General features: G+C 43.3%; 2 protein-coding genes across 3 annotated transcripts in view; one reads left to right on the plus strand and one right to left on the minus strand.

Moving 5' to 3' along the window:
* Nucleotides 1–14,798, plus strand: part of MCMBP (minichromosome maintenance complex binding protein) — a 39,794-nt gene extending 24,996 nt beyond the window's left edge. Inside the window, exons 8-16 of the mRNA XM_080913536.1 lie at nt 688–788; nt 3,538–3,716; nt 4,869–4,992; nt 6,815–6,932; nt 9,443–9,608; nt 10,473–10,606; nt 11,628–11,792; nt 13,963–14,051; nt 14,658–14,798. Coding sequence (XP_080769662.1) covers nt 688–788; nt 3,538–3,716; nt 4,869–4,992; nt 6,815–6,932; nt 9,443–9,608; nt 10,473–10,606; nt 11,628–11,792; nt 13,963–14,051; nt 14,658–14,784 — 1,203 coding nt within the window. The 3' untranslated portion in view covers nt 14,785–14,798. The remainder of the gene's footprint in view (nt 1–687; nt 789–3,537; nt 3,717–4,868; nt 4,993–6,814; nt 6,933–9,442; nt 9,609–10,472; nt 10,607–11,627; nt 11,793–13,962; nt 14,052–14,657) is intronic.
* Nucleotides 14,799–17,802: 3,004 nt separating this feature from the next.
* The window catches only part of INPP5F (inositol polyphosphate-5-phosphatase F), a gene marked incomplete at its 3' end in the record, with an annotated part of 81,357 nt that continues 72,891 nt past the window's right edge, over nt 17,803–26,268 (minus strand). Inside the window, exons 16-20 of one of the 2 annotated variants that reach the window (XM_080913532.1) lie at nt 22,438–22,509; nt 21,295–21,368; nt 20,753–20,881; nt 19,581–19,668; nt 17,803–18,946 (exon numbers count right to left, since the gene is read on the minus strand). In XM_080913532.1, coding sequence (XP_080769658.1) covers nt 17,803–18,946; nt 19,581–19,668; nt 20,753–20,881; nt 21,295–21,368; nt 22,438–22,509 — 1,507 coding nt within the window. The remainder of the gene's footprint in view (nt 18,947–19,580; nt 19,669–20,752; nt 20,882–21,294; nt 21,369–22,437; nt 22,510–26,268) is intronic. The other variant, XM_080913533.1, reaches the window with a different exon arrangement.

The following is a 26,268-nucleotide window of genomic DNA, read 5'->3' on the forward strand; positions in this document are numbered from 1 at the left end:
TACATCAATCACTAATTAAGAAAATGATCTACAAATTTGCCTGCAGCCCAGTCTTAGGAGAAAATTTTCCACTTAAGGCTCACTCTTCACTGGTGACTCTAACTTGTCTCCAATTAACATAAAACTAGGGCACACACCCTGTTTCACAAAACCAGAAGGGGAAAGATCATATTCAGAAGTGGAACAACTTTTAAATTCACGTTACTTCTTTCTATATCGTTTCTAACTTCATATTTTATTTCTGCTGTTCTATATTTCTTTTCAAAACCCAATTCTCATTTGTATAAGATTGAATGTGGCATCACATGCCCATAATCCTACCATTCTAGAGGCTGAGATAAGAAGATTAAGAATCCAAGGCTAGCCTGAGCTACGGTAGTGTGACTCCGATGCAAGGAAAATAAGTTAAGCTGATTATAGTGCCTTATACCAGCAGTCTTAACACTTGGGAGGCAGAGGCCTGAGGATTGCTTTGAATCCAAGGTCAGTGTGGGCCACACAGGAAGTATCAGACCAGCCAGGTAGACCCTGTAGACATACCTGGCTCTGGTTTAGCTTTTGACTCTCCGCCAGTCTCTGTGGGAGTGTGGTTGTTTACATGCTTGCTGATTGAGTTGTCTGGCTAGCGAGGACATGGCTGCTCTTGGTATGTCATTCGGGGTTGACCAGGTTCTGTGTTCTCATCAGGTCTATGAAGATTGGGATTGCTTCAAAGTTAACGATGTTCTTGAGTTGTATGGTGTGCTCTCTGTGGATCCTGTCCTGAGCATACTGAATAATGAAGAAAGGTGAGTCTGTTTGGTAGGTTTTTCTTTTGTTACTTTTTTATTAGATATAATTTTAGAACAGTGGCAGATAGTCATAAAGAACTTCCTCTCTTGCCTTTAGATTTACCAGTTACGACTGACCACCCAGGCCCCATGTGCTTGTCATTACTGCTGTGTGTGTAGAGGACGTGGTGGTGGTACACATCATTCAAGATCAGTGTATTGTTTGAGACTCAGATTTTCCCACATTTAACTAGCAGAAGCCACCATGAGCAAGCTGTAGGTCCTTAAGCTGACCTCCTGATTTTCAGTATTTATTTCTGTCACAGTAAGCAACTTGGACTTTGCATATAGCAGCTTATTATTGTCTAGTTTTTCAAGGAGCTCGAGTTCTTCTGGTCAAGAGTAAATACTTACTGACTGGGTCATTTTTGATTCTAATGATGGACAGTTAGAAGACGGTTAGCATTCTGTCCTTATACCTGAGCTCATCCACTCACAGAGAGAGTGAGTCAGCGTGAGCTCTGTCACACGCACTGGTCCTTGCTCTGTATGGAAGCAGCATATCATAGTGGGACATGCGGCTGGGAGGCAGATACACATCTAGTGGCGAGGCTATGAAAGACAAAGAAGAAAAACCCAGTTCCATCATCCCCTGAAGGCATTCCTCCAGGTCTCTCTGGACCTCTGTTCTTCTCTGCTTCTTCCACAAAACTGTGTGATCCCATTTGTCAGTTGTTGGTCTCAATGCCTCCTATGGGGTCCGGTACAGAAAGTCTTTTCCTGAGCCCATAAGTTTAAGAGTATTCCCTCTTTGATGCCCTTCTCCCTCCGTCCTACATTCTCCATATTAAAGTTTGAAACTATATTTCTATATTTTCTATAAGAAACTATGGATTTTCTGTGCATGATGATGCATGCACGTAATCTCAAGCACGTAGACAGTTGAGGCAGAAAGAATTGCATTCTAGGCCAGCCTGGGGTACATAATGTAGGAAGATCATCTCAAGAAAAGCCCTGAGTTCACACTCATTCAGCACAAGCTGTCATTGTGATTTCTTCCTCCTGTAGTCCGCCCATCGTCCTCAGTGTGTTTTGCTCATTTCTACGGTGCACACAGAGGGACTTAGAGAATTGGCAAGCAGTGCCACCACAGAAAGAGACTCATCATTAGACGCTCCCAGTGTTTTCAGACAGCGTGTTACTATGTGCATCAGGCTGGCCTCAGACTTATGTCAGTGCTCCTGCCTCTGCCTGCAGAATGCTAGGATTACAGGATTACCAGCATCCAGTACCCCATTGTTTTAGAGCCAGGCTTTGTATTCAGAGTGCTGTCCTCCACAGTGGCCCCTTTTGATTCTGGTGTTCATATTGTGTAGGTTTATTTGTTTGGTTACGTTTCACTTCCCAGTTTTTCTGCATCAGTACAGAACCACAACTATGCTATTCCAGAAGAGCCCAAGAACTGCCTTGTGTGTTCCACAGCACTTTTGTTCTCTTCCTGCTGGGAGTCAGCTTCCTCGTCTCTGGCTGTCCCTCCTGTGTTTATACATTGCTAGCTATGTGTATATTCATCACCACCCCTTATTTGCTTTAACAAGGGATTATGTATATGTGTTGTTTTGGGACTTTTTTTTTTTTTTATTACCTAACGTAGACCTTGTTCCATCTTTCCTTTTGCCAAAGGGAAGGAAGGACTGTCACCAGCACACATACGGCAGACTTGTTGAACACCACGTGACCATCAGCTTTCTACATACATAGCAAGAACTTACTATTTTCATACTTAAAAATACTAGAAAAAGCCAGGCATAGTTGCATGAGTCTTAAATATCAGCTCCCAGAGGCATAGGCAGGCCGACTTCTTGAGTTCAAGGCCAGCCTGATTCTACATAGTGAATTCTAGGATAGTTAGGATTGCATAGTGAGACCCTGTCTGACGGGGGGGGGGGGGGGGGGGGATAGCAACACGAAACTGTTGATAAATATTTTCTTGTTGTTTTCAAGACAGGGTCTCACAGTGTAGCCGTGGCAAACCTGAACTTCACTCTGTAGACCAGTCTGGCCTCTGCCTCCCTAATGCTAGGATCTTAGAGGTGTAAGGTGTGTGCCACACAACCAATAGCTTTCTGTGTAAATTATTTGATTACTGAGGCCTCTTGGTTCAGAGGGGAAGGGCACTGATGGGGGCAGATTTGGAGTGGATTTGTAAACTTGTCTTGTGAGATCTGACAGTTTGTGCAGTGTGGGCCTTTGTACATAGCAGAGTGAAGACTGCACATTTCAGTCATTTTTGCAGTGGTTCCAGAATGAGTATCGTGTTTGAGTTGATTGGTGAGCATGAATGTTCACACCCTTCTAATTATTTGCTCACACTTTCTAAGAGGTGGAGCATCACATCAGAATAAAATTTAGCAAAGACGATGAGCAAGATCAAAGTGATGAGTGGTCTCCACGAAATAATAAAGACTTTTTGGATTTTGGAGAAAAAGGTCCCAGTGTTGTCATGTGCTGAGAATGCAAGGAGCATCTGCTTTGAAGTGGTCTTGTGAGTGACATCCTGTCATTACATGGTGCCAACCACGGCAGTGAGTCAGACACCTCAGTTTTGGGCAGTAGAATAAACCTCGGATACACTGGCCTGGCAGTTGTGAGTGAGGGACCACACCCTGCTATCTCTCGAGTAGATTCTGAGTCTGTCTACAGAGTGTATGTTATTTTTACACCTTTGCTAATTGATCCCTAAACCAACATAACCCTTTCTCCCCAGGGATGCCTCTGCACTGCAGGACCCCATGGAGTGCACAGACATGTCCGAAGAGCAGAGAGTGCATAGCCCTCCAGCTTCATTAGTGCCAAGAATTCATGTGATTTTGGCCCAGAAGTTGCAGCACATCAACCCATTGTTACCCACCTGCCTTAACAAGGAGGAGAGTAGAACCTGTCAGTGTAAGTGTTGGGGCCTTGCAGACCCTGCTCAGCAGAAGGAATTTTCTAGTCATGTCTGTGGCTTTGTCTCATTTCCTCTTCTATTCTTGTCATTAAGACAACAACAAATAACAACAATAACAGCAAAGGGTATAAGTTGTTTTGTTAATCACACTTGTATCACTTCTTAATTTTTTAAATTTTATTTAATTTTTATTTTTACACTCCAGATTTTATCCCTCGCCCCATCCACCCTCTGACTGTTCCACACCCCACACCTCTCTCCTCCACCCCCTGTCTCCATGAGGATGTCCCCGCCCTGCCCCTCACCCTACCAGACCTCCCCACTCCCTGGGGCATCTTCTCTGACTGAACCTCGACCTGGCAGTCCTCTGCTGTGTATGTATTGAGGGCCTCATATCAGCTGGTGTATGCTGCCTGGTTGGTGGCTCAGTGTCTGAGATCCTGGGGGTCCAGGTTAGTTGACCCTGCAGGTCCTATTCAGTTCTTACAGCTTTTCCCCAACCATGGGAGTCAGCGGCTTCTATCCATTGTTGAGCATAAACATCTGCATTTGACTCTTTCAGCTGTTTGTTGGGTCTTTCAAGAACAGTCATGATAGGCCCTTTTTTGTGAGCACACCACAGCCTCAGTAATGGTGTCAGGCTTTGGGGCCTCCCCTTGAGCTGGATCCCATTTTGGGCCTGTTGCTGAATTTCCTCTTCCTCGGGCTCTTCTCCATTTCCATACCTGCAGTTCTTTCAGACAGGAACAATTATGAGTTAGATTTTGACTGTGGGATGGCAATCCCATTCTCACTTGATGTCTTTCTGCTAGAGGTGGGCTCTACAAGTTCCCTCTCCCACTGTAGGGCATTTCATCTAAGGTCCCTCACTTTGCATCCTGAGAGTCTCTTACTTCCCAGGTCTCTGGTATTTCTGGAGGGTCCCCCACCAGAAGAGTAGACTATGTGTGTGTCAGGCACACATGTGAGGTGAAAGAAAAACTGAAAAGACTCACTCCTGCTGCTGCACGGGTCCTGGGGATCAAGCTTAGGACACCAGACTTGGTGGCGAGTGCCTTTATCCTCTGAGCCATCTTGTCCCATCCTCTCAGCCGAGATGCTGGTGCTGAGCTGGCGTGCACTCTAATTTGCCATTCCTCCTTCTGCAGTCGTGTCCAATTTCATGTCTGAGTTGTCTCCAGTCAGAGCAGAGCTGCTTGGATTCCTCACTCACGCACTCTTGGGAGACAGTTTGGCTGCTGAATACCTTATATTGCATCTCATCTCTACAGTGTAAGTCTGAGCTCTTCCTGGGAACTGGGGTGTAAGATAAGGAAGGGAACAACTGTGATGTTTGTTTGTGTCTTTTAGGAGATCAGCTTTATCTTTAAGTGGATTTTTACAAATTTTGCACCAAATACAGATTTCTCTTTCCACTTTACATAGTTTCACATAAAGCATTTTGTTTCCATCCTTCAGATAGGACATGGATGATGAGTAAGCTGAGCCATTCATTTTTATTTTGTGGTAATGGAGGTTAAATCTAGGGTCTTGTGCATATTTCAGATGTGTTTTATCTCCAAGTCTCATCCCTATACCTGTTTGTATGTACGTATGTATGTATGTGTGTATGCATGCTTCTCCAGGCTCAGCTTATAAAAACAATGAAGTCTGTCTTTGTATACATTTAATTTGTATATTATCTTTCATGCTTCAGCCCTTTTTTTGGCTGGGTTTTAGAGTTTTTGAGATAGGGTTTCTTTGTTTAGCCTTGGTTATCCTTAGCTTTGTAGACCAGGCTAACTTCACACTCACAGAGATCCTCCTGCCTCTGCTTCCTGAGTGCTGGAATTAAAGGTGAGCACAGTCACCACCCAGCTACTGCCTAGTCTTTAACTCCACCATACTGGGGTCTTGGGGTTCATTTGGGGTTTTGTTTTATTTGGGTTCCCTGGCCGTCTTGGAACTCATTCTGTAGACCAGGCTTTTCCTGAACTCAGAGGTCCACCTGCCTCTGCCTCCTGAGTGCTGAAATTAAAGGTGCGTGCACTACTACCTGGCAGGTTTTTGGTTTTTTTCTTAAAAAAAAAAAGAAAGAAACAGGAAAAATATTTGTCTGCTCTCACATCTAATGCTTGAGCATATTGGTTGGTTTATGTCCATGTGTTGTGTTTAGTAGTGTGGGCCAGTCAGTTGTGGTTGAAGCACACATCTGTACCCGCTTTTTACACTTAATATTTAGTTAGCCTATCAATACCTTCTTTTTTCCCCCCTTTTTTCTTTGAGATAGGGTATTGCTATGTAGTTCTGGCCTGGAATGTTCTATGTAGACCAGGCTGGCCTGTAACTCCCTGGAGATCCTTCTGTTTCCTGAGTGCTAGGATTAAGAGCATGCCACTACATTCAGCCTTCTCCAAAGCTTTCATTACAAATTTGTGACATACTGTAACCGTTTTCCAAAACTTTAGGATTTTGTACTTTTTTTTTAAGTAAATTCTGTTATAGTTTCTTATCTTTCTTTCCCATGGTGACATCAAAGATAGTGTGCAATGCCTGGGTTCACATCAAAGCTCTGCTGTTGCTTGACTAGACATCCCTAATGGAAAAGCATGGGATTCTGGGAAGTCTGCATTGCCTGAGCCATAGACATACTGTTGAAGTGAGATTGTGAGGCAGTGACTACCAGCTCATATCAGACACACCTAGCCAGTAAAGTCTGCAAATGTGGTAAAGTGGGAAGCACTTCAAGGTTCAGTATTTTGGATAAGGGGCGCTCTACCTGTACCTCAGTGGCCATTATTTAACTGCTGTTCGGATGGATAAAAAACGTTCTAAGAAAAAATAAGTTTATTTTTACTTTATACATATGGCTATTTTGTCTGCATTATCTGTGCATGCGGTGCCTGTGAAAGCCAGAAGAGGGCATGTTCTTCTCCCTAGAACTGGACTTATAAATGGTTGTGAGCTATTCTGTGGGTCTGGGATTTGAACCTTGATCCTCTGGAAGAGCAGCCAGTGTTCTAACTACTAAGCCATCTCCCTGCTTCTGCAAACTTTGTAATGACAGCATCTTGTCTCTTACCCTTGGTTTTGTGTGTTCTTTCTCTTCTCCTAGGTATACAAGAAGAGATGTACTTCCACTAGGAAAATTTACAGTTAACCTGAGTGGTTGCCCACAGAACAGCACCTTCACAGAACACCTATATCAGATCATCCAACATCTTGTTCCAGCAGTAAGATAATAATATGAAGGCTTATGAGCGGACAAACCCAATTATTTTCCACTCACCTTGAGTATTAACTTTATATTCCTAATGGGTCTCATTTACAAGGGACAAGACCTGCCAATTGACATCATTTAAAATGCACTCTTAGCATTCACGCTGATTGACTGACCCAGCACAGATTTCTAAGTCTAAGAATTAATGCAGCAGCAGTGACTTCTTTAGAATTATGTTTCCAGTCTATGCCAGTTTGTTTCTTTGTGTGCATATTACACCTGAAGTCTAAATAAGCTTTAAATTATCTGAGCCCAGTTCTCTCAGGTAATAAAGGGGCCCATCTCCACGTTCCAGTGTTAGTTGCTATTTGGAAGCATCTGAAATGCGTTGATGGCAGGATCTCAGGGACAGGGGATTTGCTCTGATAACTAAAAATTTTGGCCACTTTGGGACTTAAGAAGTGAAGCTAGCTCCTCCTAAACAGCCTGTCACATCTGCACTTTGTACCCCACAGAAGCTTTGAGCCACTTACTCAGTGGGCTGGGCTTTCACTAATTTCTGACATTAGTAATTAAAACTGAAGACATGTTGAGTATTTCATTAGGAAATAGTGAGAACTGGCCCTGTTTTACATTCTGCTATGCTCTTGAGTGTCTGAATTAATAGGAGACCCTAGGTTCTCTGTTCTGCTTCCACATGCGCCCCTGAGGTGCTGTGGTTTTATCTGGTCTGTTTCTTAGCTGAGGTATATGATCTGAAAGCCTGTCTGTTGGTGGAGTTTACACATTCTCTATAGTAAAGCCTGTTCTGTCTTTAAACATGTGACTTTTCTTCTCTTTTTTTAAGATTTATTTTTTTTATTATTTATTATATATAAGTACCCTGTAGCTGTCTTCAGACACACCAGAAGAGGGCATCAGATCCCATTACAGATGGTTGTGAGCCACCATGTGGTTGCTGGGAATTGAACTCAGGACCTCTGGAAGGGCAGCCAGTGCTCTTAACCACTGAGCCATCTCTCCAGCCCAAACATGTGACTTTCATTCATAGACCCTGAAATCTTAGCAGTTCTCTAGGCCCACATCTCCTGAAATAGCTTCTCTGTCCTCGTGGGATTAAAAAATCAAGAAAGTAATTGCCGGTGTCTGCTTTAAATACTCTCAGCAGAATAGTGAAGCCCTGGATATGGGGTAGGAGGCACTGGCAGTGGACACGTGCCCATCTCTCTAGTAGGGTCTGAGAGATAAGCAGAACTGGTGGATGCCTGGGGGTAGGGGTGAGGGGGCATCTCCTCCTACATGGGCCCACCAGTAGGGAGCAGGCAGTATATAGGTCTATAAGGAATGCCAGCAGAGGCTGGTGCAGTACCATCTCTCAGACACAAGATGGCGCCAGAGACCATCTATGTCTCAGCTGTGCGTCCAGGGGTTACATCTTTATACAGGGGATGGTGATTGGAGGAAAGGGCTTAGTGGGCTACTTTTTCTGATTTTTCATTTCGTTGATTGTCTCCTCTCATCACTCTTAGCACACTGGCGCCAGCCCTTCTCAGTGCTCTTCTCTCTGGAATAGAGCATTCAGCTTGTACTACTTGTCCTATGTGTCCTACCTGTGGTTCTGTGGCAAAATCAGGCTCAACCCCAGCACATGGTCACGTTTTAAAAATGTATATGAGTGTTTGGCTTGCATGTATGTCAGTGAAACATACACATGTCTGGTGCCTGTGGCATTGGGTTCCCTGGAATTGGATTTATGGGTGATTGTGAGCCAACATATAAGGAATAGAACCCATGTGCTAAGCAAGAACAAGTGTTCTTAACCAATGAGCTGTCTCTGCTGCCGGTTACCTTCTTTGACAAGCCCTGCTTCTGGGATTTCATTTGGATCTGTCATTAACTGCTGCCCTCCTTTCTAAGAATAACTGAGCAGAAGTACAAAGTTCTCTAATTCCAGCTACGTCTTTCCCTTCTTCTCTGCCACATGCTCTTCTGAAGGCTGGGTTATGCTTGAGTTCCATGTATCCAGAGCAGACAGAAGGAGCCGAGTGTGGTGGGGGATGGGAGCAAGGATTTGGAGGGTTCCTGCTCTGGGCTGAAGTGATAATGAGATCTCCAGTGTCATGCCGTGGTCTGTTTTAATTTACAGAGCCTTTTTTCTTGCCTCAGCGACTAGAATTAGCAGTCTTTGCATTTGACTAGCTCCCGTCCCATAATAAAGTTTGAAGTTTAACTTCTGGCTGTCCGATATTTGACTGTCTGCAGCCATCTCCGAATCTCTGGCTGGCCTTACCTCTCCAACATGCACTAGGTCAGCTGAAACATGGGACAGAAGCAGCTAGAAGAGGCATGGCTTGAAGTGTGGCCATAGATAGTTCCTAAGAGTTGCAGAAAACATTTGTTCATTTTTAGAAATGATATCATTCCATGGGAAACACAAGTGTTTTGTCTCTAAATACATGTCTATGTGTGTGAGTTTTTTAATAGAGAAACTTGGATCTTTGCTTATTACAATTTTTGTCTCAGTCTTTTCGTCTGCAGATGACAATAGAAAACATGAACCAGTTGAAACTCATTCCCCACAAAGACTATACAGCCAATCGATTGGTTAGTGGCCTCCTTCAGCTACCCAACAACACTTCCCTGGTCATTGATGAGACTCTTCTGGAGCAAGGGCAGTTGGACACACCAGGTGTGCACATAAATACTTGCTGTTCTCTTCTGGCTGTGTTCCATTTAGCAAGTATTGTTAAAATATGCATTTGACTAAAGCATGTACCACAAACTGTGTACACCAATTGTTTTGTTGTGAAATTGTTAGCTACCTATTAGCTCAGAAAAGGACAGAAAAGATTTAATGGAACATTTTGTACATCCCATGGGAACTTTCTAAACAGTTTTTATAGTTTCTGGGGGAAAAAATAGATTATATGGTTTCAACTAACTACAGTTGTGGAACTTGTTTTAAAAAGTAACAAGAGTGTGCTAGCTCACTCCCACTAAAGAGAGTGGTAACACTGTAGAAGGCCGGGGCACAAAAAAAGACATGGAAAAATAATGAAGACTGGGAGCCTGTAAGGCAATGAGGAAGGTGAAATCAGGAAAGTCTAGCAGGGGTACTGGCATCCACCTGCAATCCTGTCGCTTGTCGCTTGGATGGCAGAGGCAGGAGAACCAGGAGTTCAAGGCCACCTAGGCTTCATCAAATCCTGCCTCAGAAATGTGTAAATTGAGAAAATCCAACAATCTTACTTTCTAAAGAAATGGTTTTCCTATCTTAGTGTAGGCATGACCTAGGAATGAACTTAACAGAGTCTTGTTTTGTGTCTGGCATTACATTTGGGTGAGTTTTGGCCCCTAGAAAGTGTCAGTTGGCTTAATACTGTCTGTGAAGTTTATTATGTAATTAACATTAGATTTACTTACATTCATCTTAAGATTGTTGCCTCCTGTGTCCTTTAAGCAGCAGAAACCACATGTCTTAAGTTTATGGTCACACAGACTAATTTAAGTGATTACAATCACTTCACTGCCAGTAGTGGTCTTGCTTTTCTAGGTGTTCATAATGTAACTGCCCTGAGCAACCTGATAACCTGGCAGAAAGTGGATTATGACTTCAGTTACCACCAGATGGAGTTCCCGTGTAACATCAATGTGCTCATCACATCCGAGGGAAGGTCACTACTTCCGGTATGATGGCTGAGGGTTACGTGGAGGGAGGTTACACTGTAAAGATTATCGTCCCTTTGTGTTCTTTATCCTTCATATTGTCTGTTTGTGCAAGTGCACTTGTGCACATGTATGTCACGGCCAGGGATCACCTCGGGAACCATATAACCTGCATTTTGAGACGGTGTCTTACTGGCTTGGACTGGCTAAGAGTAAGTGGTAGAGCATTTGCCTGTCTTGTGTAGGGCCTTGAATTCCATCCATAGAGTCCAAAAAAGAGATTGTAGCTGTTAATTGTTATTAACAGGAGAATCTAGTATTTTCATTTTACCTCCATGTAAAAATTGATAACTGTTGAGAACCAGCAAATCACTAGCGGGGGCACCTCATATCTAGAAATAAAGAGTCAAAGCTGCCTTGGGATGGTGGCACACACCTTTAATCTCAGCACTCGGGAAGCAGACTCAGGCAGATCTCAGTCTACAGAGCAAGTTCCAGGACAGCCAGGGCTACACAGAGAAACCTTATCTTTGAAAAGCAAGCAAACAAAAAGGAGTAGTGCTAATCCCCTTTAATAATCCAAACTATTGTCCTTACTTTCTTTGTCCATCTGTCCTTGTCCCCATCCCCAAGTTATGTAGTGCTCTGTAAGTTAGCTTTGGGCTTGTCGCACACCTCCATTCCCAGTGCTGAGAAGCTGAGGCTTGCCAACCTCAAGTTGGAGGCCATCGTGAATGGTGTAGTAAATTTATCGTTTTACTGTTTTCCTCTTTTCATTCATTGTTTGGGGTTCGGGCACGTGTGTACCAGCTGCTGTATAAAGGTTGGAGGCCAACTTGTAGGAGTTGGTTCTCTTTCCATCCATGTGGATCCTCGGAATGAAGCCCAAAATCACATTGCACTAATTTTGTGTCTTTTATGATCCAGATTGAGCACATTAAGATTTTAAAAATATCTCCCTCCTCAAATTGTGTTTCCTAATTCCCTTCCAAGCTGAGATCTGCCTCCTCTGAAATGTAGGAACTTGGGAATCTCTTTCCAGGCAGACTGCCAGATTCACTTACAGCCCCAGCTGATGCCACCCAACATGGAGGAGTACATGAGCGGCCTACTGTCAGCCGTGCTGCCGTCCGTGCTCAACAAGTTCCGAATCTACCTGACCTTGCTGCGGTTCCTGGATTACAGCATTTCAGACGACATAACCAAGGTGCGCCTCAGCCAAGCGGGAAACCCTGTTAGGTTCTGGGTCTGTGCAACACACTCACCGCAGCTACTTGTTAGGCCAGTTAGCGTCAGGTGACTCTAGTCTTCATATGGTCTTCCGTCTAGAGGAGATTTCAGTTTCTGTCCTTGGCAACCTTTCTTTCTGCATTTGAGTTGTTTTTGTTTGGCTGGTTGAAGTATTTTCAGCACTGGGATCAAGCCAGCTCCTTCCTGTCTGTGCAAGCACTCTCACATCTCTAGCTCCTACCTCAAGTTAGTTTCTGAGCCTTGTGATATACTTTACTCAGGACTGACAGATGATCATATTAACTACATTAATACAGAAACATCTGTTCTGTTCTAGTCTGTTGTTTACCCCCATTCACAGTGTTATTTCAGTCTAGCCTGTGTCATTCCCACTGTACACTTAGTCATCATCTCACTAATGACCACTCTGTGCCATTGTTTCTCAAACCAGAGGGGAAAGCTGAACAAGGAAAGAGTTTCTGTTGCTTTTCTTAGTTGTCTGGGGCTATTAGGCAGACATCTGCAGTTTTACACTGGTCAGGATTTCCCTGTGTGGCTGCTAAACCAAGGTTGTGTCTTCTGTGACAGCTTCAAGCTTTTTCTGTGACCATCCTTTTACTTTTTTGTTCAATTGTTTTATGATGCTGGGTTTCAAACCCAGGTCCTTCACTATGCTAAGGACTTGCCACCTCGCTCTCATTCGAGCTCTCTCCCCCCCACATCCTCCCTCCCACCTCTCCTCCCTCTCCCCAGACATGATCCCATCCTTTAGACCAGGCCGGCCTCAAAGTCAGAGGGATCGGCTGCCTCTCCCTCCTGAGTGCTGGGATTAGCGCTTTTATTTCTTCAACCATCTGTTCCCTGGGTGTTCTGATTTTTCAATTCTGTCAGCAGTAGCTGCTCCTTAAGAACATGCCTCCAAAACCCAGAGAAGTTGTCAGTCTGGGTTTCTATTGTCTATCCTACTGTAGTTTGCTGTATATCTTAATGTGTATGTTATTTTGGTCAAGTCTTTAGCAAGGTTTAGGGAAGGTTACAGAGTCACTTGAGTCTCTGCTTGGACTCTAGGAGAACCAGATCAGATCGTGAGGAACCAGTGTTAGCATTAGAATATAAGCAGCATCAGGCCAACCCACTACAGCACCCAGTAGTACAGTTTTTAGGGGTCAGTTTTTGGTATTTTTGTTCCTTCCTGGTGCTCTCTCAACCACTAACCCTCATCACACTTAGGTCAGTGCATTTGATGGTAAACTGCAGATCCTTAAAGCTTTGGTCATTTTCCCTTATTTTTCTTTCTGATTCAGTCTAAAAAGCCTTTGGTCACCTATCTTGAAGTTTGATTAATTTTTGTGCCTGCTCAAATTTTCTACAATTATTGGTGTTAATTGCCTTATTTTTTATTTATAGAATTTCCTATTTGCTTTTCAACAATTATTATTAGTGTTCTCTGCTTGGCGGGGTGCTGTTCACATATTCTCCTTTAGCTCTCTGTACAGTTGTCACCCCTTTTCCAAGAGTGATGCATGCACGAGCCCCAGCAGATGCTTGTAACTGGTCTCACATGCACTATGTAAGGGAAACATAGTATCTGTAAATAATCCGAGCCTAAGTTAGATTAAGAGACAGCCCTGCAGATCAGAGCAGCAGTGGAGGCACTCCAGCCCTGCCTAGGACCTCACCTGAGGTGGGGGGGAGTGTGAAAACAAAGCAAGCCCAACTGCCAGACTTGGCATCCTTACCAAGAGCCGCTGTTTTCTTGTGTAAATGGTTCCCAAGTTACTGGGAGTTTTGACAGAACTGACTGCAGCCATTGTACTCTGCTGTACTGGACCCGGTCCTCCTCCCTCAGCTTCCACGGTGCTGGGATTACAGGCGTGTGTGCACCATCACACTATAGCGGATGCTGTCTTCTGTGCTTGTTTGGCATTCCTAACAGGGATAAGCGGAGTGTAGAATGTTTTTTATGCTCCATTTTGTAATGGGGCTTAAGTTTTGGTTTTTCTTCTTCTTTACCTATCTTGCCACCATTATTCCCTCCTAGTCAAGGACCATGTTTCTTTTTCTCTATAAAAAGTAAGATTGTTTTAAAATGCACGTAAAGGGTTTTGAAGGAATACCTTTACAAGTGTATCACTCTTTTGATATAGGCAGTTGAAGATGACTTTGTGGAAATGCGTAAAAATGACCCTCAGAGTATCACAGCTGATGATCTCCACCAGCTGCTTGTGGTGGCTCGGTAAGTGTGAGCATATCCAGGTCACCTTAGCTCTTGTACACTTCTGATCTGCTCAGCAGTATCTAAGGCAGAATTCTCAAAACAAAGGAACTTTTCCTTTCAAAGACATCTAGGGTTAAACAGATGGACAAAGCTTTTGTCTGAAGATTGAAGTTCAGATCCTACTTTAAATCTGCGTATGTGTGGCCACAGCCATTAGGAATCTAAAACAAACTGGCTAGCTTAGTCTTGACAGCCAGCCCCTGAGCTCAGCGAAGGAAGAGAGTGGTTGAGGAAGATTCCCGATGTCAGGCTTGGTCCACCATAAACACAGACATGAAAAAGTCCAATGCAAAGACTACCCAGTGAAATGCCTGTTGAGGGTTATGTGCTCTCTACGCTTCTAAGAACGAGCCTCCCTCTAATTCTGGCTCTTGCTTATGTACCAACAATACACTCTTGCCTCCTGATAGGCTTTCAGAGCTTTCCTACCTCTTCTTAAGAGGGGCGTGTGGTGGGGGAGTGAGAGAGAGAAAAGGGGGCGCACAGAGACAGGGAGGGAGAGCCAGCTTTCCTAGTTACAAGCTGACCATCCTAACTCTAGGTAATTTTTAAATTTCAAACCAGATTTCTGTCCCTGAGCGCGGGTCAGACGACACTCTCGAGGGAGCGCTGGCTCCGGGCAAAGCAGCTGGAGCACTGCAGGAAGAACAGGCTCCAGCAGCAGAAGAGTGTGAATGGGAACGAGCTTTAGCTCTGAACCTGACGAGAATGACAAGCTACAGCCTGTGTGCTGTATAACCTCCCTTTATACCACCTCGTTTATAGACAGTTTGTATCCAAAACAACAAACCAATGACTTTTCCTGAAATCAAGTCTAGTGACACCTAAAGTTTATATGATTCTCTGTAAGGGCTTTTCCCTTACTGGTTTTATGGAGTTTTGGAGTTTGTTTTATAATTAGTTATGGTGTACAAAAATGTATTTGATATTAAAGGTTTAATAATGACATTGTTGCTGACCATACCATTTCCTTAGCCACAGCTGTATCTCAGGCCAGACTGTGAAGTGCCAGCTTCCTCTGCAGTTATTTGAAGAGCTGTATTCAGAACAGGTCTGAGTGTCAAGTTTAGGATGTGACTTCTCTAGTGTCATTTTCTACACACTGGCCACAGAAGCGCTCGTGTCCCACGTCCCAGCTGTAAGTCCACAGAACCAGGCTTTCCCATAGCAGCGGTTCCAGCTTTCAGATTTCATAGACTCGTAATCCCTCCAAAGCTTCCTGGGGTAGGGGTGCCAATTGATTGCCAAGTCATTTGAAAGAAAGAACAAAACAAAACACTGTGATCACTATTTTGTTTTCATAAAGGACACTCTTAGAACACGAGAATATTTAATGGAATAAATGCAGCTTTGTGAAGATCATTACATAGTCCTTAACTTTCCTCATCTCCACCTGACATCGGCAACTGTCACTTTATGGGACTGAAGGGAATACTGCTCCCATAGAACCTTGTCCAAACATGAAAAAACATTATTTCAGTAGCAACGTTTGAGGGGAGATCTTTTTTGGTGCTGTGTATCGAACCCTGGCTTCTAGTACATGCTAGACAACCGCACCCCAGTGTGGGGGGTGGGGACTTTTTCCCATTTCCCTCGTTGCTTATCTGATTTGATGAATGTACTGGATTTTGAGCTTTAAAATATAAAGTAACATCATTTACTAGTGCAGTAAAGGCCTGTGCAGTTATAGGTAGGTTTTCTCAGACCATTTCATTTTGATATGCGTGCGTATTTTCAAGTGAACAAAATTATTAGTACTTATAATCTGCAATTTAATGGAGTATAATGGTGATTGTGGCAACAAGAATCTTCAGAAAAGTTAGAGCCTTGTTGTTAACTTACCTGCTGTGTATGGAAGATGAATTCAGCTGGAAACAGATGAATGCAATGGCCCCTTAATATTTTTTTTCCTGCTAAAAAAGGCTTACATTGGCATTGCTAACCAAGGAGACAGGGTCAGCCTTGATAAATTAGGGGTTAGCCTAATGAAAGGAAGTACATACTACTGTTGTTAAGCATTCTTTTCCTAACCTCAAGTCTATTTTTATAAGTTAATGTAAATAACGTTCATACTAGAATTCCAACTGGTTTTCATTTTTATAACTGTTAGACAAGGTCTTCCTTAAACTTCTGAAAATAAAAGTGTTCACATAGATTTTTGAAAATGCATTTTCTTTGTCCTAGAACAAAGTTTTTGGTTTATCTTGTCAAACTGTACCAATATAAACTTACCAAAGAGAAGTCATATTTTGCTTGGTCTTATAGAAAGGTTCCCATAAATAACCCCGTCCAGTAAATAAATTACAGTACCGTGGGCCATTTTTTATGGATCAGAAGCACAGGATAGCGTCTCAAGTTGAACTGGAGGAGACGGGAATCTTCAGCTTTTTGAGACCCCACGTCTCTCCCTTGCCTACCTGCACAGCTGTAGCTCTGAGTCTGGACCAGATATTGACCTTGACCAGGCATCAAGGTCTCTGGAAATAACTTGCTTTACCTTCTATTGTCACATCTCTTCATGGGTCATTTCTGCGGAAACCCAAGCATGCATTATCTCCCCACCTGACCTGGTTTAATACTTAACTACTCTGAAGACCCTAAAGAAGAAAAAGGGAAAAGACTGCAACATTCAGTTTTTAATGTTTGGGATTTAAAATACAGCTTCCATTCTAAAAATAGAAGAACAGTTTAATTGAAAATTCAAAACAAGTGTTTGGTTATAAGCAAGTTTACCATTTATGAATTCTTTGAAAACCAACCATTAAATGCTATACAAGAAATTCTCATACACTGAGGTTTTGAGTTACAGTGGAACTTTAATAGTCACAAGACTTGACACTTCTAATAAATAACAAAATTGGATGCTTATCAGTTTTAACAGACATAATGTTAACAGGGGTAAGGCTCTAAAGGAAGCCAGAGACATTGATAGCTGCTAGAACGCTCCCTACACCGTCCTTACTCTGGGTTACATAAGAGGTTCTTGGTGGTTGGTTACTGCATAAACCAGTTTAGCCTGTACTTCAGTTATGCTTTCTGTGGTTCTAGAACCTACAAGAGGTACTGAATGTCCCCTCTGACAGGACTCAAACTCTCCTAGAGGTCCCTAGAGTCAATACACATGATCTTATGTTCCTGCAGCAAGTTATTTTATGGCTGGCAAGCCCATATTTATTTAAGAATTTGAGACAAAAAAGGGGGGGTGGGATTGGGGTCAAATAAAAATACATTTTCACCATTGTTAATTCTCAACTCCAGATAATGGTTAGGCTATAAGACTTTTTTTAAGTTTAGATACTAATGCACACTAGTATCACTAAAATCTAAATGCATAATTTTCTTTACAGAAGCAGTATATAGGAATAAACCAATAGAGCTAAAAAATGTTAACTCCTTAAATGGGTGTCCACACTACATCTGCCTCAGAGTATCTCCCCTTCCAAACACCAGCTTGGTTTCTTTACTGCTCCTTCCCAAGTGAGATGCACAAGCCACTGTATGTTTGCTACTCTGGTCCATAATCTAGGATGATTGCTTGTAGTCTTGGCTTACACATCTGGAAATTTGCTAGGTTCAGACTCCTTGTGAAACAATCTCAGTAAACGTAATAGAGTGTGAAATTGTTAACTTGGTACAGGTTAAACTAGCCTGAGAGTTGGGAACTTCACTTTCAGTTTTTAAATAAAGGCGAGAGGATTGTGACTAAAATCTAAATCTGAATTATTCGTGTCTGGCATTGTGTAAACATACTTTTAAGTTCATTTTGTTGAATTTCGTTAACCATTTCGGGTTCTGCTGGACTCTTTTGAACTTTGGCAACTGCCAAATTTATCCCATGAGTTAGCCCAGCTTGGGTAATATTAGCAACCTGGACCATGGAGCTGCGGATCTTTGCAAAGGGAGAGACTGCTCTGCTGCTGCTCTCTGAAGAAGGGGTTACACAAAGCCCTGCCTCAAGTTCCAGCAGGCTGGACCCAGAGCTGGGGGTCTTCTGACACACCACTGAATGTTCGACTGGTAAGAGCTGCGGGCCTGTCACAGAACAGGAGACATTTAACTGAGAGGGTCGAGAAGGGCTCGGGTCTGCTGACTCTGCCTGGGTCTCTTCATTAGGAGCATGGCTGCTCCTGTGATTGCCTTCCTCCCTATTCTGAGACACAGACCTGATCTCTGACAGCTCATTCACTTTGCTCTGTGCATCTTGCACAAATCTCTGGCAATAAACATCCATGGGCTTTGCAAAGCCAGTCAATATGCGTATGTTATCAGCAGAAGGGCTTTTCTTCAAGGGAGACTCGGGGCCTTTTCCAAGCTCACTTCCATGACCAATAGTAGCTTCTGAGGGAGCATGAATGCTAATGTCAGCGCTGCTGGCAGACTGGGATCGACTGCCTAATCGAGGTGCTGAAGCAATAATGCCACAGCTCGGGAGAATGTAATCTACTGGCCCTACACTCTCTAAAGAATTGGCTAGCAGCTGCTTGTCTTCCTCTGACTTGGAGTTTGTAAGGAATTCGTCAGAGTGGTACGAGTCGTTATCTGAAGACATGTCCCCATCAGACTCCCCTTTGACCTTATTATCCATCACTCCTGGGTTTTCCATGGTCTCAAGACTACTATCTGACTTCCAAAGATTGACTTTTAAGTTTGGTTTTAGAAAGTTAACTCTCATTTCAGGCTTTGTAAAGTTTCCTAATTTTCGTAGGTTGCCAATGTTCACATTGGATTTGGTCTGCTTTACTTTTTGATTTAGAGATGAAAATTTGCTCATTAAAAAGCTTTTCCCCTGGGCCAGAGAGCCTTGATTTTGAGATCTGATACCAATGATGTCTTCATGAGGCTTACTGCTTTTCCTGTAAGTTGGAAAAGAAAAAAAAAGTTAATTCCTCATGGAATCTAAAATACCGGAAGCCAGGTGTTGCTAACAGATAAATCCAAATAACTGGAGTCGACACTAAAAACCCCACCACCCATCAGGTATTGGGTGATGGGTGGTGTTTTCAGTTAGGAATATAACAAACTTTCTAGCAGCCACAAAGAGGGAAAAAAAGTGGAATTAAAAGGTTTTACTTAGGACTGGAGAGATGGCTCAGCAGTACAGAGCACTGACTGCTCTTCCAGAGGTCCTGAGTTGAATTCCCAGCAACCACATGGTGGCGCACAACCATCTGTAATGAGATCTGATGCCTTCTTCTGGTGTGTCTGAAGACAGCTACAGTGTACTTACATTCATAAAATAAATAATTCTTCTAAAAAGGGGGTTGGTGAAAAATACTACACCTCAATACAGATATATAAAGATTTGTATCTTGGGTTTTTTTTTTTGCACCAGGTCTGCACAGTGGTCAATGTACAGTCATGTTATTTCAGCATACCTGAACTGGGACTAGTCACATTTCAAAGGCCAGAGCCTCAGGTGGCATGAGGGTGCCATTCTGAGAAGTGCAAGGCTAAAACACGCTCAGAGTCTTCACTCTTGATACTGACCTCTCGAGTTTCTTTTCAGTTATAGGAACATCCAGTCCCATGGCCTGCTTGGTGATCTGCAGCATCTCTGCAATGCACTGAAGAGTATCTGAAACCAGACACCAGCACACACGGCCTCAAGTTCATTTGTAGCCACAGCTTTAAATACCAGTCTACTGCCTACTACTTAACGAAAACTGTTAGTGCTTAGTATCCTCCCCACCCTACTAATTCAAAGTGTCCTAAAGGTATTTCTGTTTCATGTGGCTCTGCCTTCTCTAAAAGCAGAGACCATGTACAGGGCAAGTGCGCATAAGCAGATAACCCTGGCGTCCCACCTCACTTATAACTAAGTATATTATACCACATAAATCACAACACCATCAAGCAGAGTAAACATTTGCTATTTTTACTCAAAGCTAACGGGATCATAGAAACTGGCCCCATGCTCCAAGTGGGGCTCTGACTGAAACAAGTCACTGCTTGCAAGAGCTGATCAAATGTCTACAGAAGCTTCAACTTTTTTCAGTTTGATTTGTTCCTTCGGAGCAGCTTCACTTACATCTTCAATCTGAGTTCAAAGTACTCAGGCACAGTATATGAGGCTCAGCTATATCCTTTTGGAAATATTTGGGATGTGAGTTAGTAAACTTTGCTGCAGCCTCTCCAGACTCCTATGCCAATATACAGATGAGACTCCACAGCAGAGGTCGGTATGAGGTAAGGTTTCAAGCACACAGGGTGCAGTTGTAGGATCCCTGCTTACTGTGGATGTAAGTGCCTGAAGAATAGCCACTTGGTCCCTGTTTTCTGTTTTGGAATGACTATTTCTTCAATCTCTGTTATATCTGTTCCTTCAAACTTTGGGAGGGATTCACTTCCAGGGTAAAATCAGAGCTTTGGTTCACACACACCCACCCCCTAAGTGGTCTGTAGTAAAACAAGCCCACTGCCACCACCACCTTTCACAGAGCACGTTACGTGATGATTTTTTTAACGGAGAGTCAAGTGCAAAAGAGCTAATGAACAACACCCATGAAAAACTAGTAGTAACTAGTGCCTCTGGCAGGAGGTGAGAAACACCTCACAGCCTCTTTCCCGCACTATACACCCATTGAAACAGGTGCAGTGGTCTCGAATCCAAGCCACGGAGCCATCTTCCCAGCAGCCATAACTGGGCCTTTTCCTCTTACCTTTCCCGTCTTCTTCAGGACTGCGTGGTACAGCTCTAAGCGTGTGGAAGTAACCATGTGCTTCCTTACGCCTGTAGTGCAGCCGCATGCAGGAGAACTTTGGTTTGCCAAAAAGAGTAGGCTCAGGACCTAACACAAATGAGCATTCCTTTACTTCAAACCCGCATATCACTTAACTGTGAGCATATTTCTATTCATAATTTAAACAAGTGTTTATAAAACTTATGGCCATTTATAAAAATGTTTATCGTGTGTCAGTCATGGGTTTCAGTATGACATTTCATATTTGTGTGCATCCCAACCATAGCAGGGCATCCCTGTGTTTGCCCTGTTTTATCACGAACGTATGATTTAATGAGGCCATAAGAACACTTCTTCAGTTGTAATTGTTTAAACTTTTTGATCACTGGAGTTCTCCTCAAGAGGCACAAGATGAAAGCAACCATACCCACTATTAGTCTCTAAAGAAGAGAAGGGAACTCTGCCATCACAGACGGCTTGGAGTAGCCTCTTTGTGGCTTAGTTAGTGTGTTAGCATTTACCTATTTCTATTTTTTCCAGGTCTTCAAGGCTCAGTCGTTGATACTGGCTTACTTTATCAACTTCATCATCATAACTAGGGAAAGGGAAGGTTAAAAGCAAGTGTTTGACTTAGGCTCCAAAGCTGAGGTATAATGTTACAAGCTACCACATGCTCTTAAAATTTTTCCAGCATGCATTCCAGAATGAACTGAAACATAAAAATTATATACAAAATAAGAGGAACAGCCTGGCACTCAGGAGGCAGAGGCATACAGACCCCTGTGAGTTCCAGACTGGCCTGGTCTATATAAGTGCCAGGCCAGCCAAGGCTACATAACAGACCCTGTCTGGAGAGTTGTGGAGAGAGTAACATGATTTAACAACTAACGGAGGATTTTACATACAAAAGGAAATCCATTACAAAGCAAAAATAACTTCCATTTTATAAATAAAAACACCGAATTAAAGTGAAAGCAATATACATTGAAACGATTTAGTTAAGGAATATACAGCTGATGGCTCTGATACCCCAAATCAAGGCAGAAAACTGTCGTGACCTGTGCTAAAGGCATGTGGAATAACAGGGAAATGGCAGCTTAAACCAAGCTGAAAGTAAAGGGGCTATTTTAGTCAGGAAATAACATTAAGCCTGCGTCCTGGATTGCTCACGGCACAAGCTCGTCAGCTTTGGTGGTGGCACACATAATTGCCTTTTTGGAGATGGCGCTAACAAACCACTAAAGTCACATAATTGATCATATGCTTGTAACCAAGGAGACGCTGAAAGTCGCATAATCGTATGCTTGTAACCATGGCAACACTGACGTGCGCACATGCGCACATACAAGCTGTGCATCTGCAGAGCTGAATCATTCAATGGCAAAAAGCTGCAGGGAATTCAGTGTCGAACAATGGGAAAAATAGAGTAAGACAAGCCATGATACAAAGCCATCCATGATTAATAAAAATGTATAATGCCCAGGTCTTGATGAATTCCAAGTAATACTAAGCTAAAACAATAATAAATAACTTAAATTTGAAGGATTATTTAAAGGGCTCAATGAAATCTCATATGTACATAAAGACAAAAAAAAAGTTAAAAATCCTCAAAAGCAAATGTTTTCCAAAAACAAACTAAAAGCTTTAAACCAACAGAAACTTACTAGGCCACATAGTAGGCAGAGTTAGAGAGCAGCAGCAGCACGTCCACATCTCTGTGAGCAGCGTCAGTGAGGCTGTGCAGACATGACACCTGATAAATTAGTTTATCCACATTTTTTTGCAAGCATATTCCTACTTACAAGAAAAGATTGCCCAGGGGAACAAAAAATGAAATGGTTGTACTTCTGAAGATAAATTTAATACAAAACCAATCTATATTCATTTGAGGATGAAAAACCTTAAACACCTCCCCCACCTCCACCATTAGGAGGGAGCAAGCAGATTTAGGTAATGAAGAGCCAGAGCGGAAAGGAGGTCTATTCCAGATATGACCAGAAGGGGGCGCAGTCCTCAAAGAAAAGGGGATAACAAAAAAAAAAAAAAACGGACCGGGATGGTGATAGAGGTAGCTACTGGGAAGAAGGAAAAACGTGACATCCAGAAGGAGAAATCATATGTTAACTCGCATTTGCCAGTATTCAAAATAGCATACTAGACTCTGAGGATATTTTTGCACTACTAGAAAACAGCTATTCTGAAATAGTCTTAAATAAACCAAACTGTTGTGAACATGAAGACAAGCCACACTCCATTTTTCTCACTATAGATTTCACTCCGCTTTCAAGGAATGAGTATGCACTGCCTTATGGCCATTTTGTCGCATTATCCACCCCCACCCCCACCCACTGCACATTCACACACACTCTTTCTCTCTCATGCACACACACCACCACCACCGCCGCCGCCGCCGCCGCCGCCGCCGCCACCACAACAGATTAAAATAGAATTCAGGTGAATTGTTTAGCCATTTTAAACCAAGACTATAGTAAAATTCACATCTTGAGATGCTTCTAATAAGGACACAGCCAACGATTAAAAGATACAAATAATCAACAACCAGGCATAACACAAATGAAAAAGGGAAAATTTAAGCTTATTTCTAATCTGGCATGAATGGAGTAGCCTTTCCAGCCAAGTTGATAAACCCCAAATTCTGATTGCTGGTCTTTAGATGCTACCATAAGATTTTCCTGCCACAGGATTCCAAAGCCATCTGCTAGCTCTATTAAAAAAGCAGTAGCGAAAACAAACAAATAAAAGACCACAACAGGAAATATCAATTACAGATGGACCACAAACCACTAATTAATTTGCCTGAGAATAAGGTCATTCTTAGGTGGCACTGCAGAGACCTTTTTTTACCAAAACCTTTACTTCGGTTTTCTCCATCAGTACCACTTTGTTGCAACCTAAATCCAACAATTTTAATTTAAAACGATTTCCTCAGTTTTCGCCCACACACTAGACCTCAATGAATGAACGGAAGCATTAATTCTGATTCTGGCAGCCAGTCTCTGAGTAAAAAACCATAAATTCAGAGATTCTGGCGGCATAGCAGAAAATGACGCAGGATGATACGGTAAATGGAAACGAGATTTATGCACGGTACTTACTGCATTCTGGAAACTGCTGCTTGAGCCGAGCCACGCCATAAAAATTATATCACAAATTTTATACCCCCCCAAAAAACAAACAAAAAACAAAAAACCCAAAACAAACAAACAAACAAAAACCCAACTAATTACAGTGTCACTTCTATTCTGGCTGCCTATTCTAGTATTTACATCCATCGAAAACATTATATCCTTATCTAAAAGCATTTGGCACGAAACAAGCGGTCGAATGTTGTCGGCCTTTCTCCCCCCTCCCTCCCATTTTTACCGCAGTCTTAGGTGCAGTAAATAATACCCCCACCGGCCCATACACCCACCCCCTACCCTTCTAAAAAAGAAAAAGCACATTTGATACGAACAAGAAAAACAAAAACCAAACAAACAAAAAGCCCTATGCATAGCCCTCCCACCCCTGCATTGTAGCTCTGTGCTGCTGCACTAATCATTTTTGTTTTCTCGCCACTGTGGCAAACCGTCCTTCCATACTATAAAAACAAAAACTGCCAAAACCACATGCACCCCAACCACGGAGACAATGGTCGCATAAAAAGCGCTGTCTTCCGGGGACATTAACATCAGGCTTTGGAAAAGGAGTAATTTACAGGAAAAATACAGCCCCACTGGCACTTTAACCATAAGTCCAGCAAAAAGAAGGAAAATCTTAAAAGTCATGGCGAGAACACCATCGGACTTAGGTTCTGCAGCGTTGGCAGCTGGAGCGCGAGGAGCAGGGGGCGGCTGGCGATGAGAGCGCGGCATCCTCGGTCTGCACAGCAGCTCGCGCCCGCAGAGAATGGCACAGCGGAATGGCCTCCAGTCACACCCACTTCCGCTGCGGCAGACTGCCACTGCGCGTGCGCATTGTATGTGTGCTGCCGAAGCGAGCACGCGCGTGCGCATTGTATCCTGCGCATCCCGTGCCCTCCACAGAGAAGAAAGCCCCCCAGCCCATGGAGCTGAGGATGGGAGGGCTTCTGGCTTGTTCCTTTACACCAGCTTGACGGACAGAGGGTTACCAAGCTGTTGTCTTTGCCGCGTTCCTGCTAGTTGCAACACCCTTCCGAAAGAAGATAAACAGGGCGCAAGGGAGAGTCTGCCAGCGCTCAGGGCCCTGTCCGAAGCTCTCCTAGGTCCTTTCAAACCTAAACCTCTTCCAGACACTGAAGTCCAGCTGCTCTGTGGTATCCGAGAGCGCAGGCAGCAAGGATACGGAGCTCAGGAGGGCTGCTTCGGTCCTGTGGCTTCTGGGATGGACCGTGAAGCATACTGAGCGCTCCGTTGCCGCACTGCGCACCCGCGGCAGCGGCACGGTGCCGCACCGGACTATTCCCACGGCCGCTTAGGGCCTCGCCCGCTGCCAGGCTCTGGTAAACTGCTTTCCAGAGTTTTACGTTACCGGTACTGCAGTGGATGCGGCAAAATCTGTTGCACTGCTGAAACAGTCCTTAGGATAATGTACTACTGCAGCATTTTAAAAAATACAAATACCACAGTAGCATAGAAAATAAAACATCAAATGTTTATGTTTTGCACGGTCTTGCCTTTTTCCTCAGATCCTAGTCCTAGCCCTGGTCTTGAGAAACGCCAATTACAGCTCAAGAACAAAAAGACAAAAGCACTGGCACTAGTACCACCACAAAAGGCACTTACCATGCAAGTCTGAAGAACTTTTTTCATACAGGTAGTCGTGTATGGACACACACACATACACAATCACAACAATAATAAATGCATTGCTGGTAGCATCACTGAGTAACAAACTCCCTAGGGAAATTAGACTAGTCTCAAATTCTCTTAGACCTGCCTGCCTGCCTCTGCATCTCAATGCTGGGATTGAAGATTATGCTAGTACATCTGGACTAAATGTATTCTTTCTAAACAAAAGCTACAGAACTAAATTGGGTAGTGGAGGCACAGACCTTTAATCCCTGCACTAGAGAAGAAAAAGCAGGTGGATCTTCGTGAGTCCCAGTCTGACTATAGAGTGAGTTCCAGGACAGCCAGGGCTACACAGAAAAACCCTGTAGTGGAGATAGAGAAGGACTACCGAAGTATACAATTCAACTAGGTGAACTAAGCTTTATAAACTGCAGATCAATACAATTATCTTAGGACTGGGGTGATGGCTCCATAAAATGCTTGCTGCATAAACGTAAGGGCTGGAATTCACATCTCCAGCACCCACATGCCTCTAACCCTAGCACTTTAGGTGGCGGCTGGGGGAGATGAGAGAAAGGCTCTAGATGATCAGCCAGTCTACCACAATTACAAACTCCAGGTTCAGTAAGAAACAGTGTGTCAAGGGAGAACAGGCACCTTCGTGGGTCTGTGTGATCAGAAGAACTGGCTCCCAAAGTCATCCTCTGATTATGTGCAATA

Source organism: Micromys minutus, assembly GCF_963924665.1.
Source record: "Micromys minutus genome assembly, chromosome: 2".
NCBI classification, from domain to species: domain Eukaryota; kingdom Metazoa; phylum Chordata; class Mammalia; order Rodentia; family Muridae; genus Micromys; species Micromys minutus.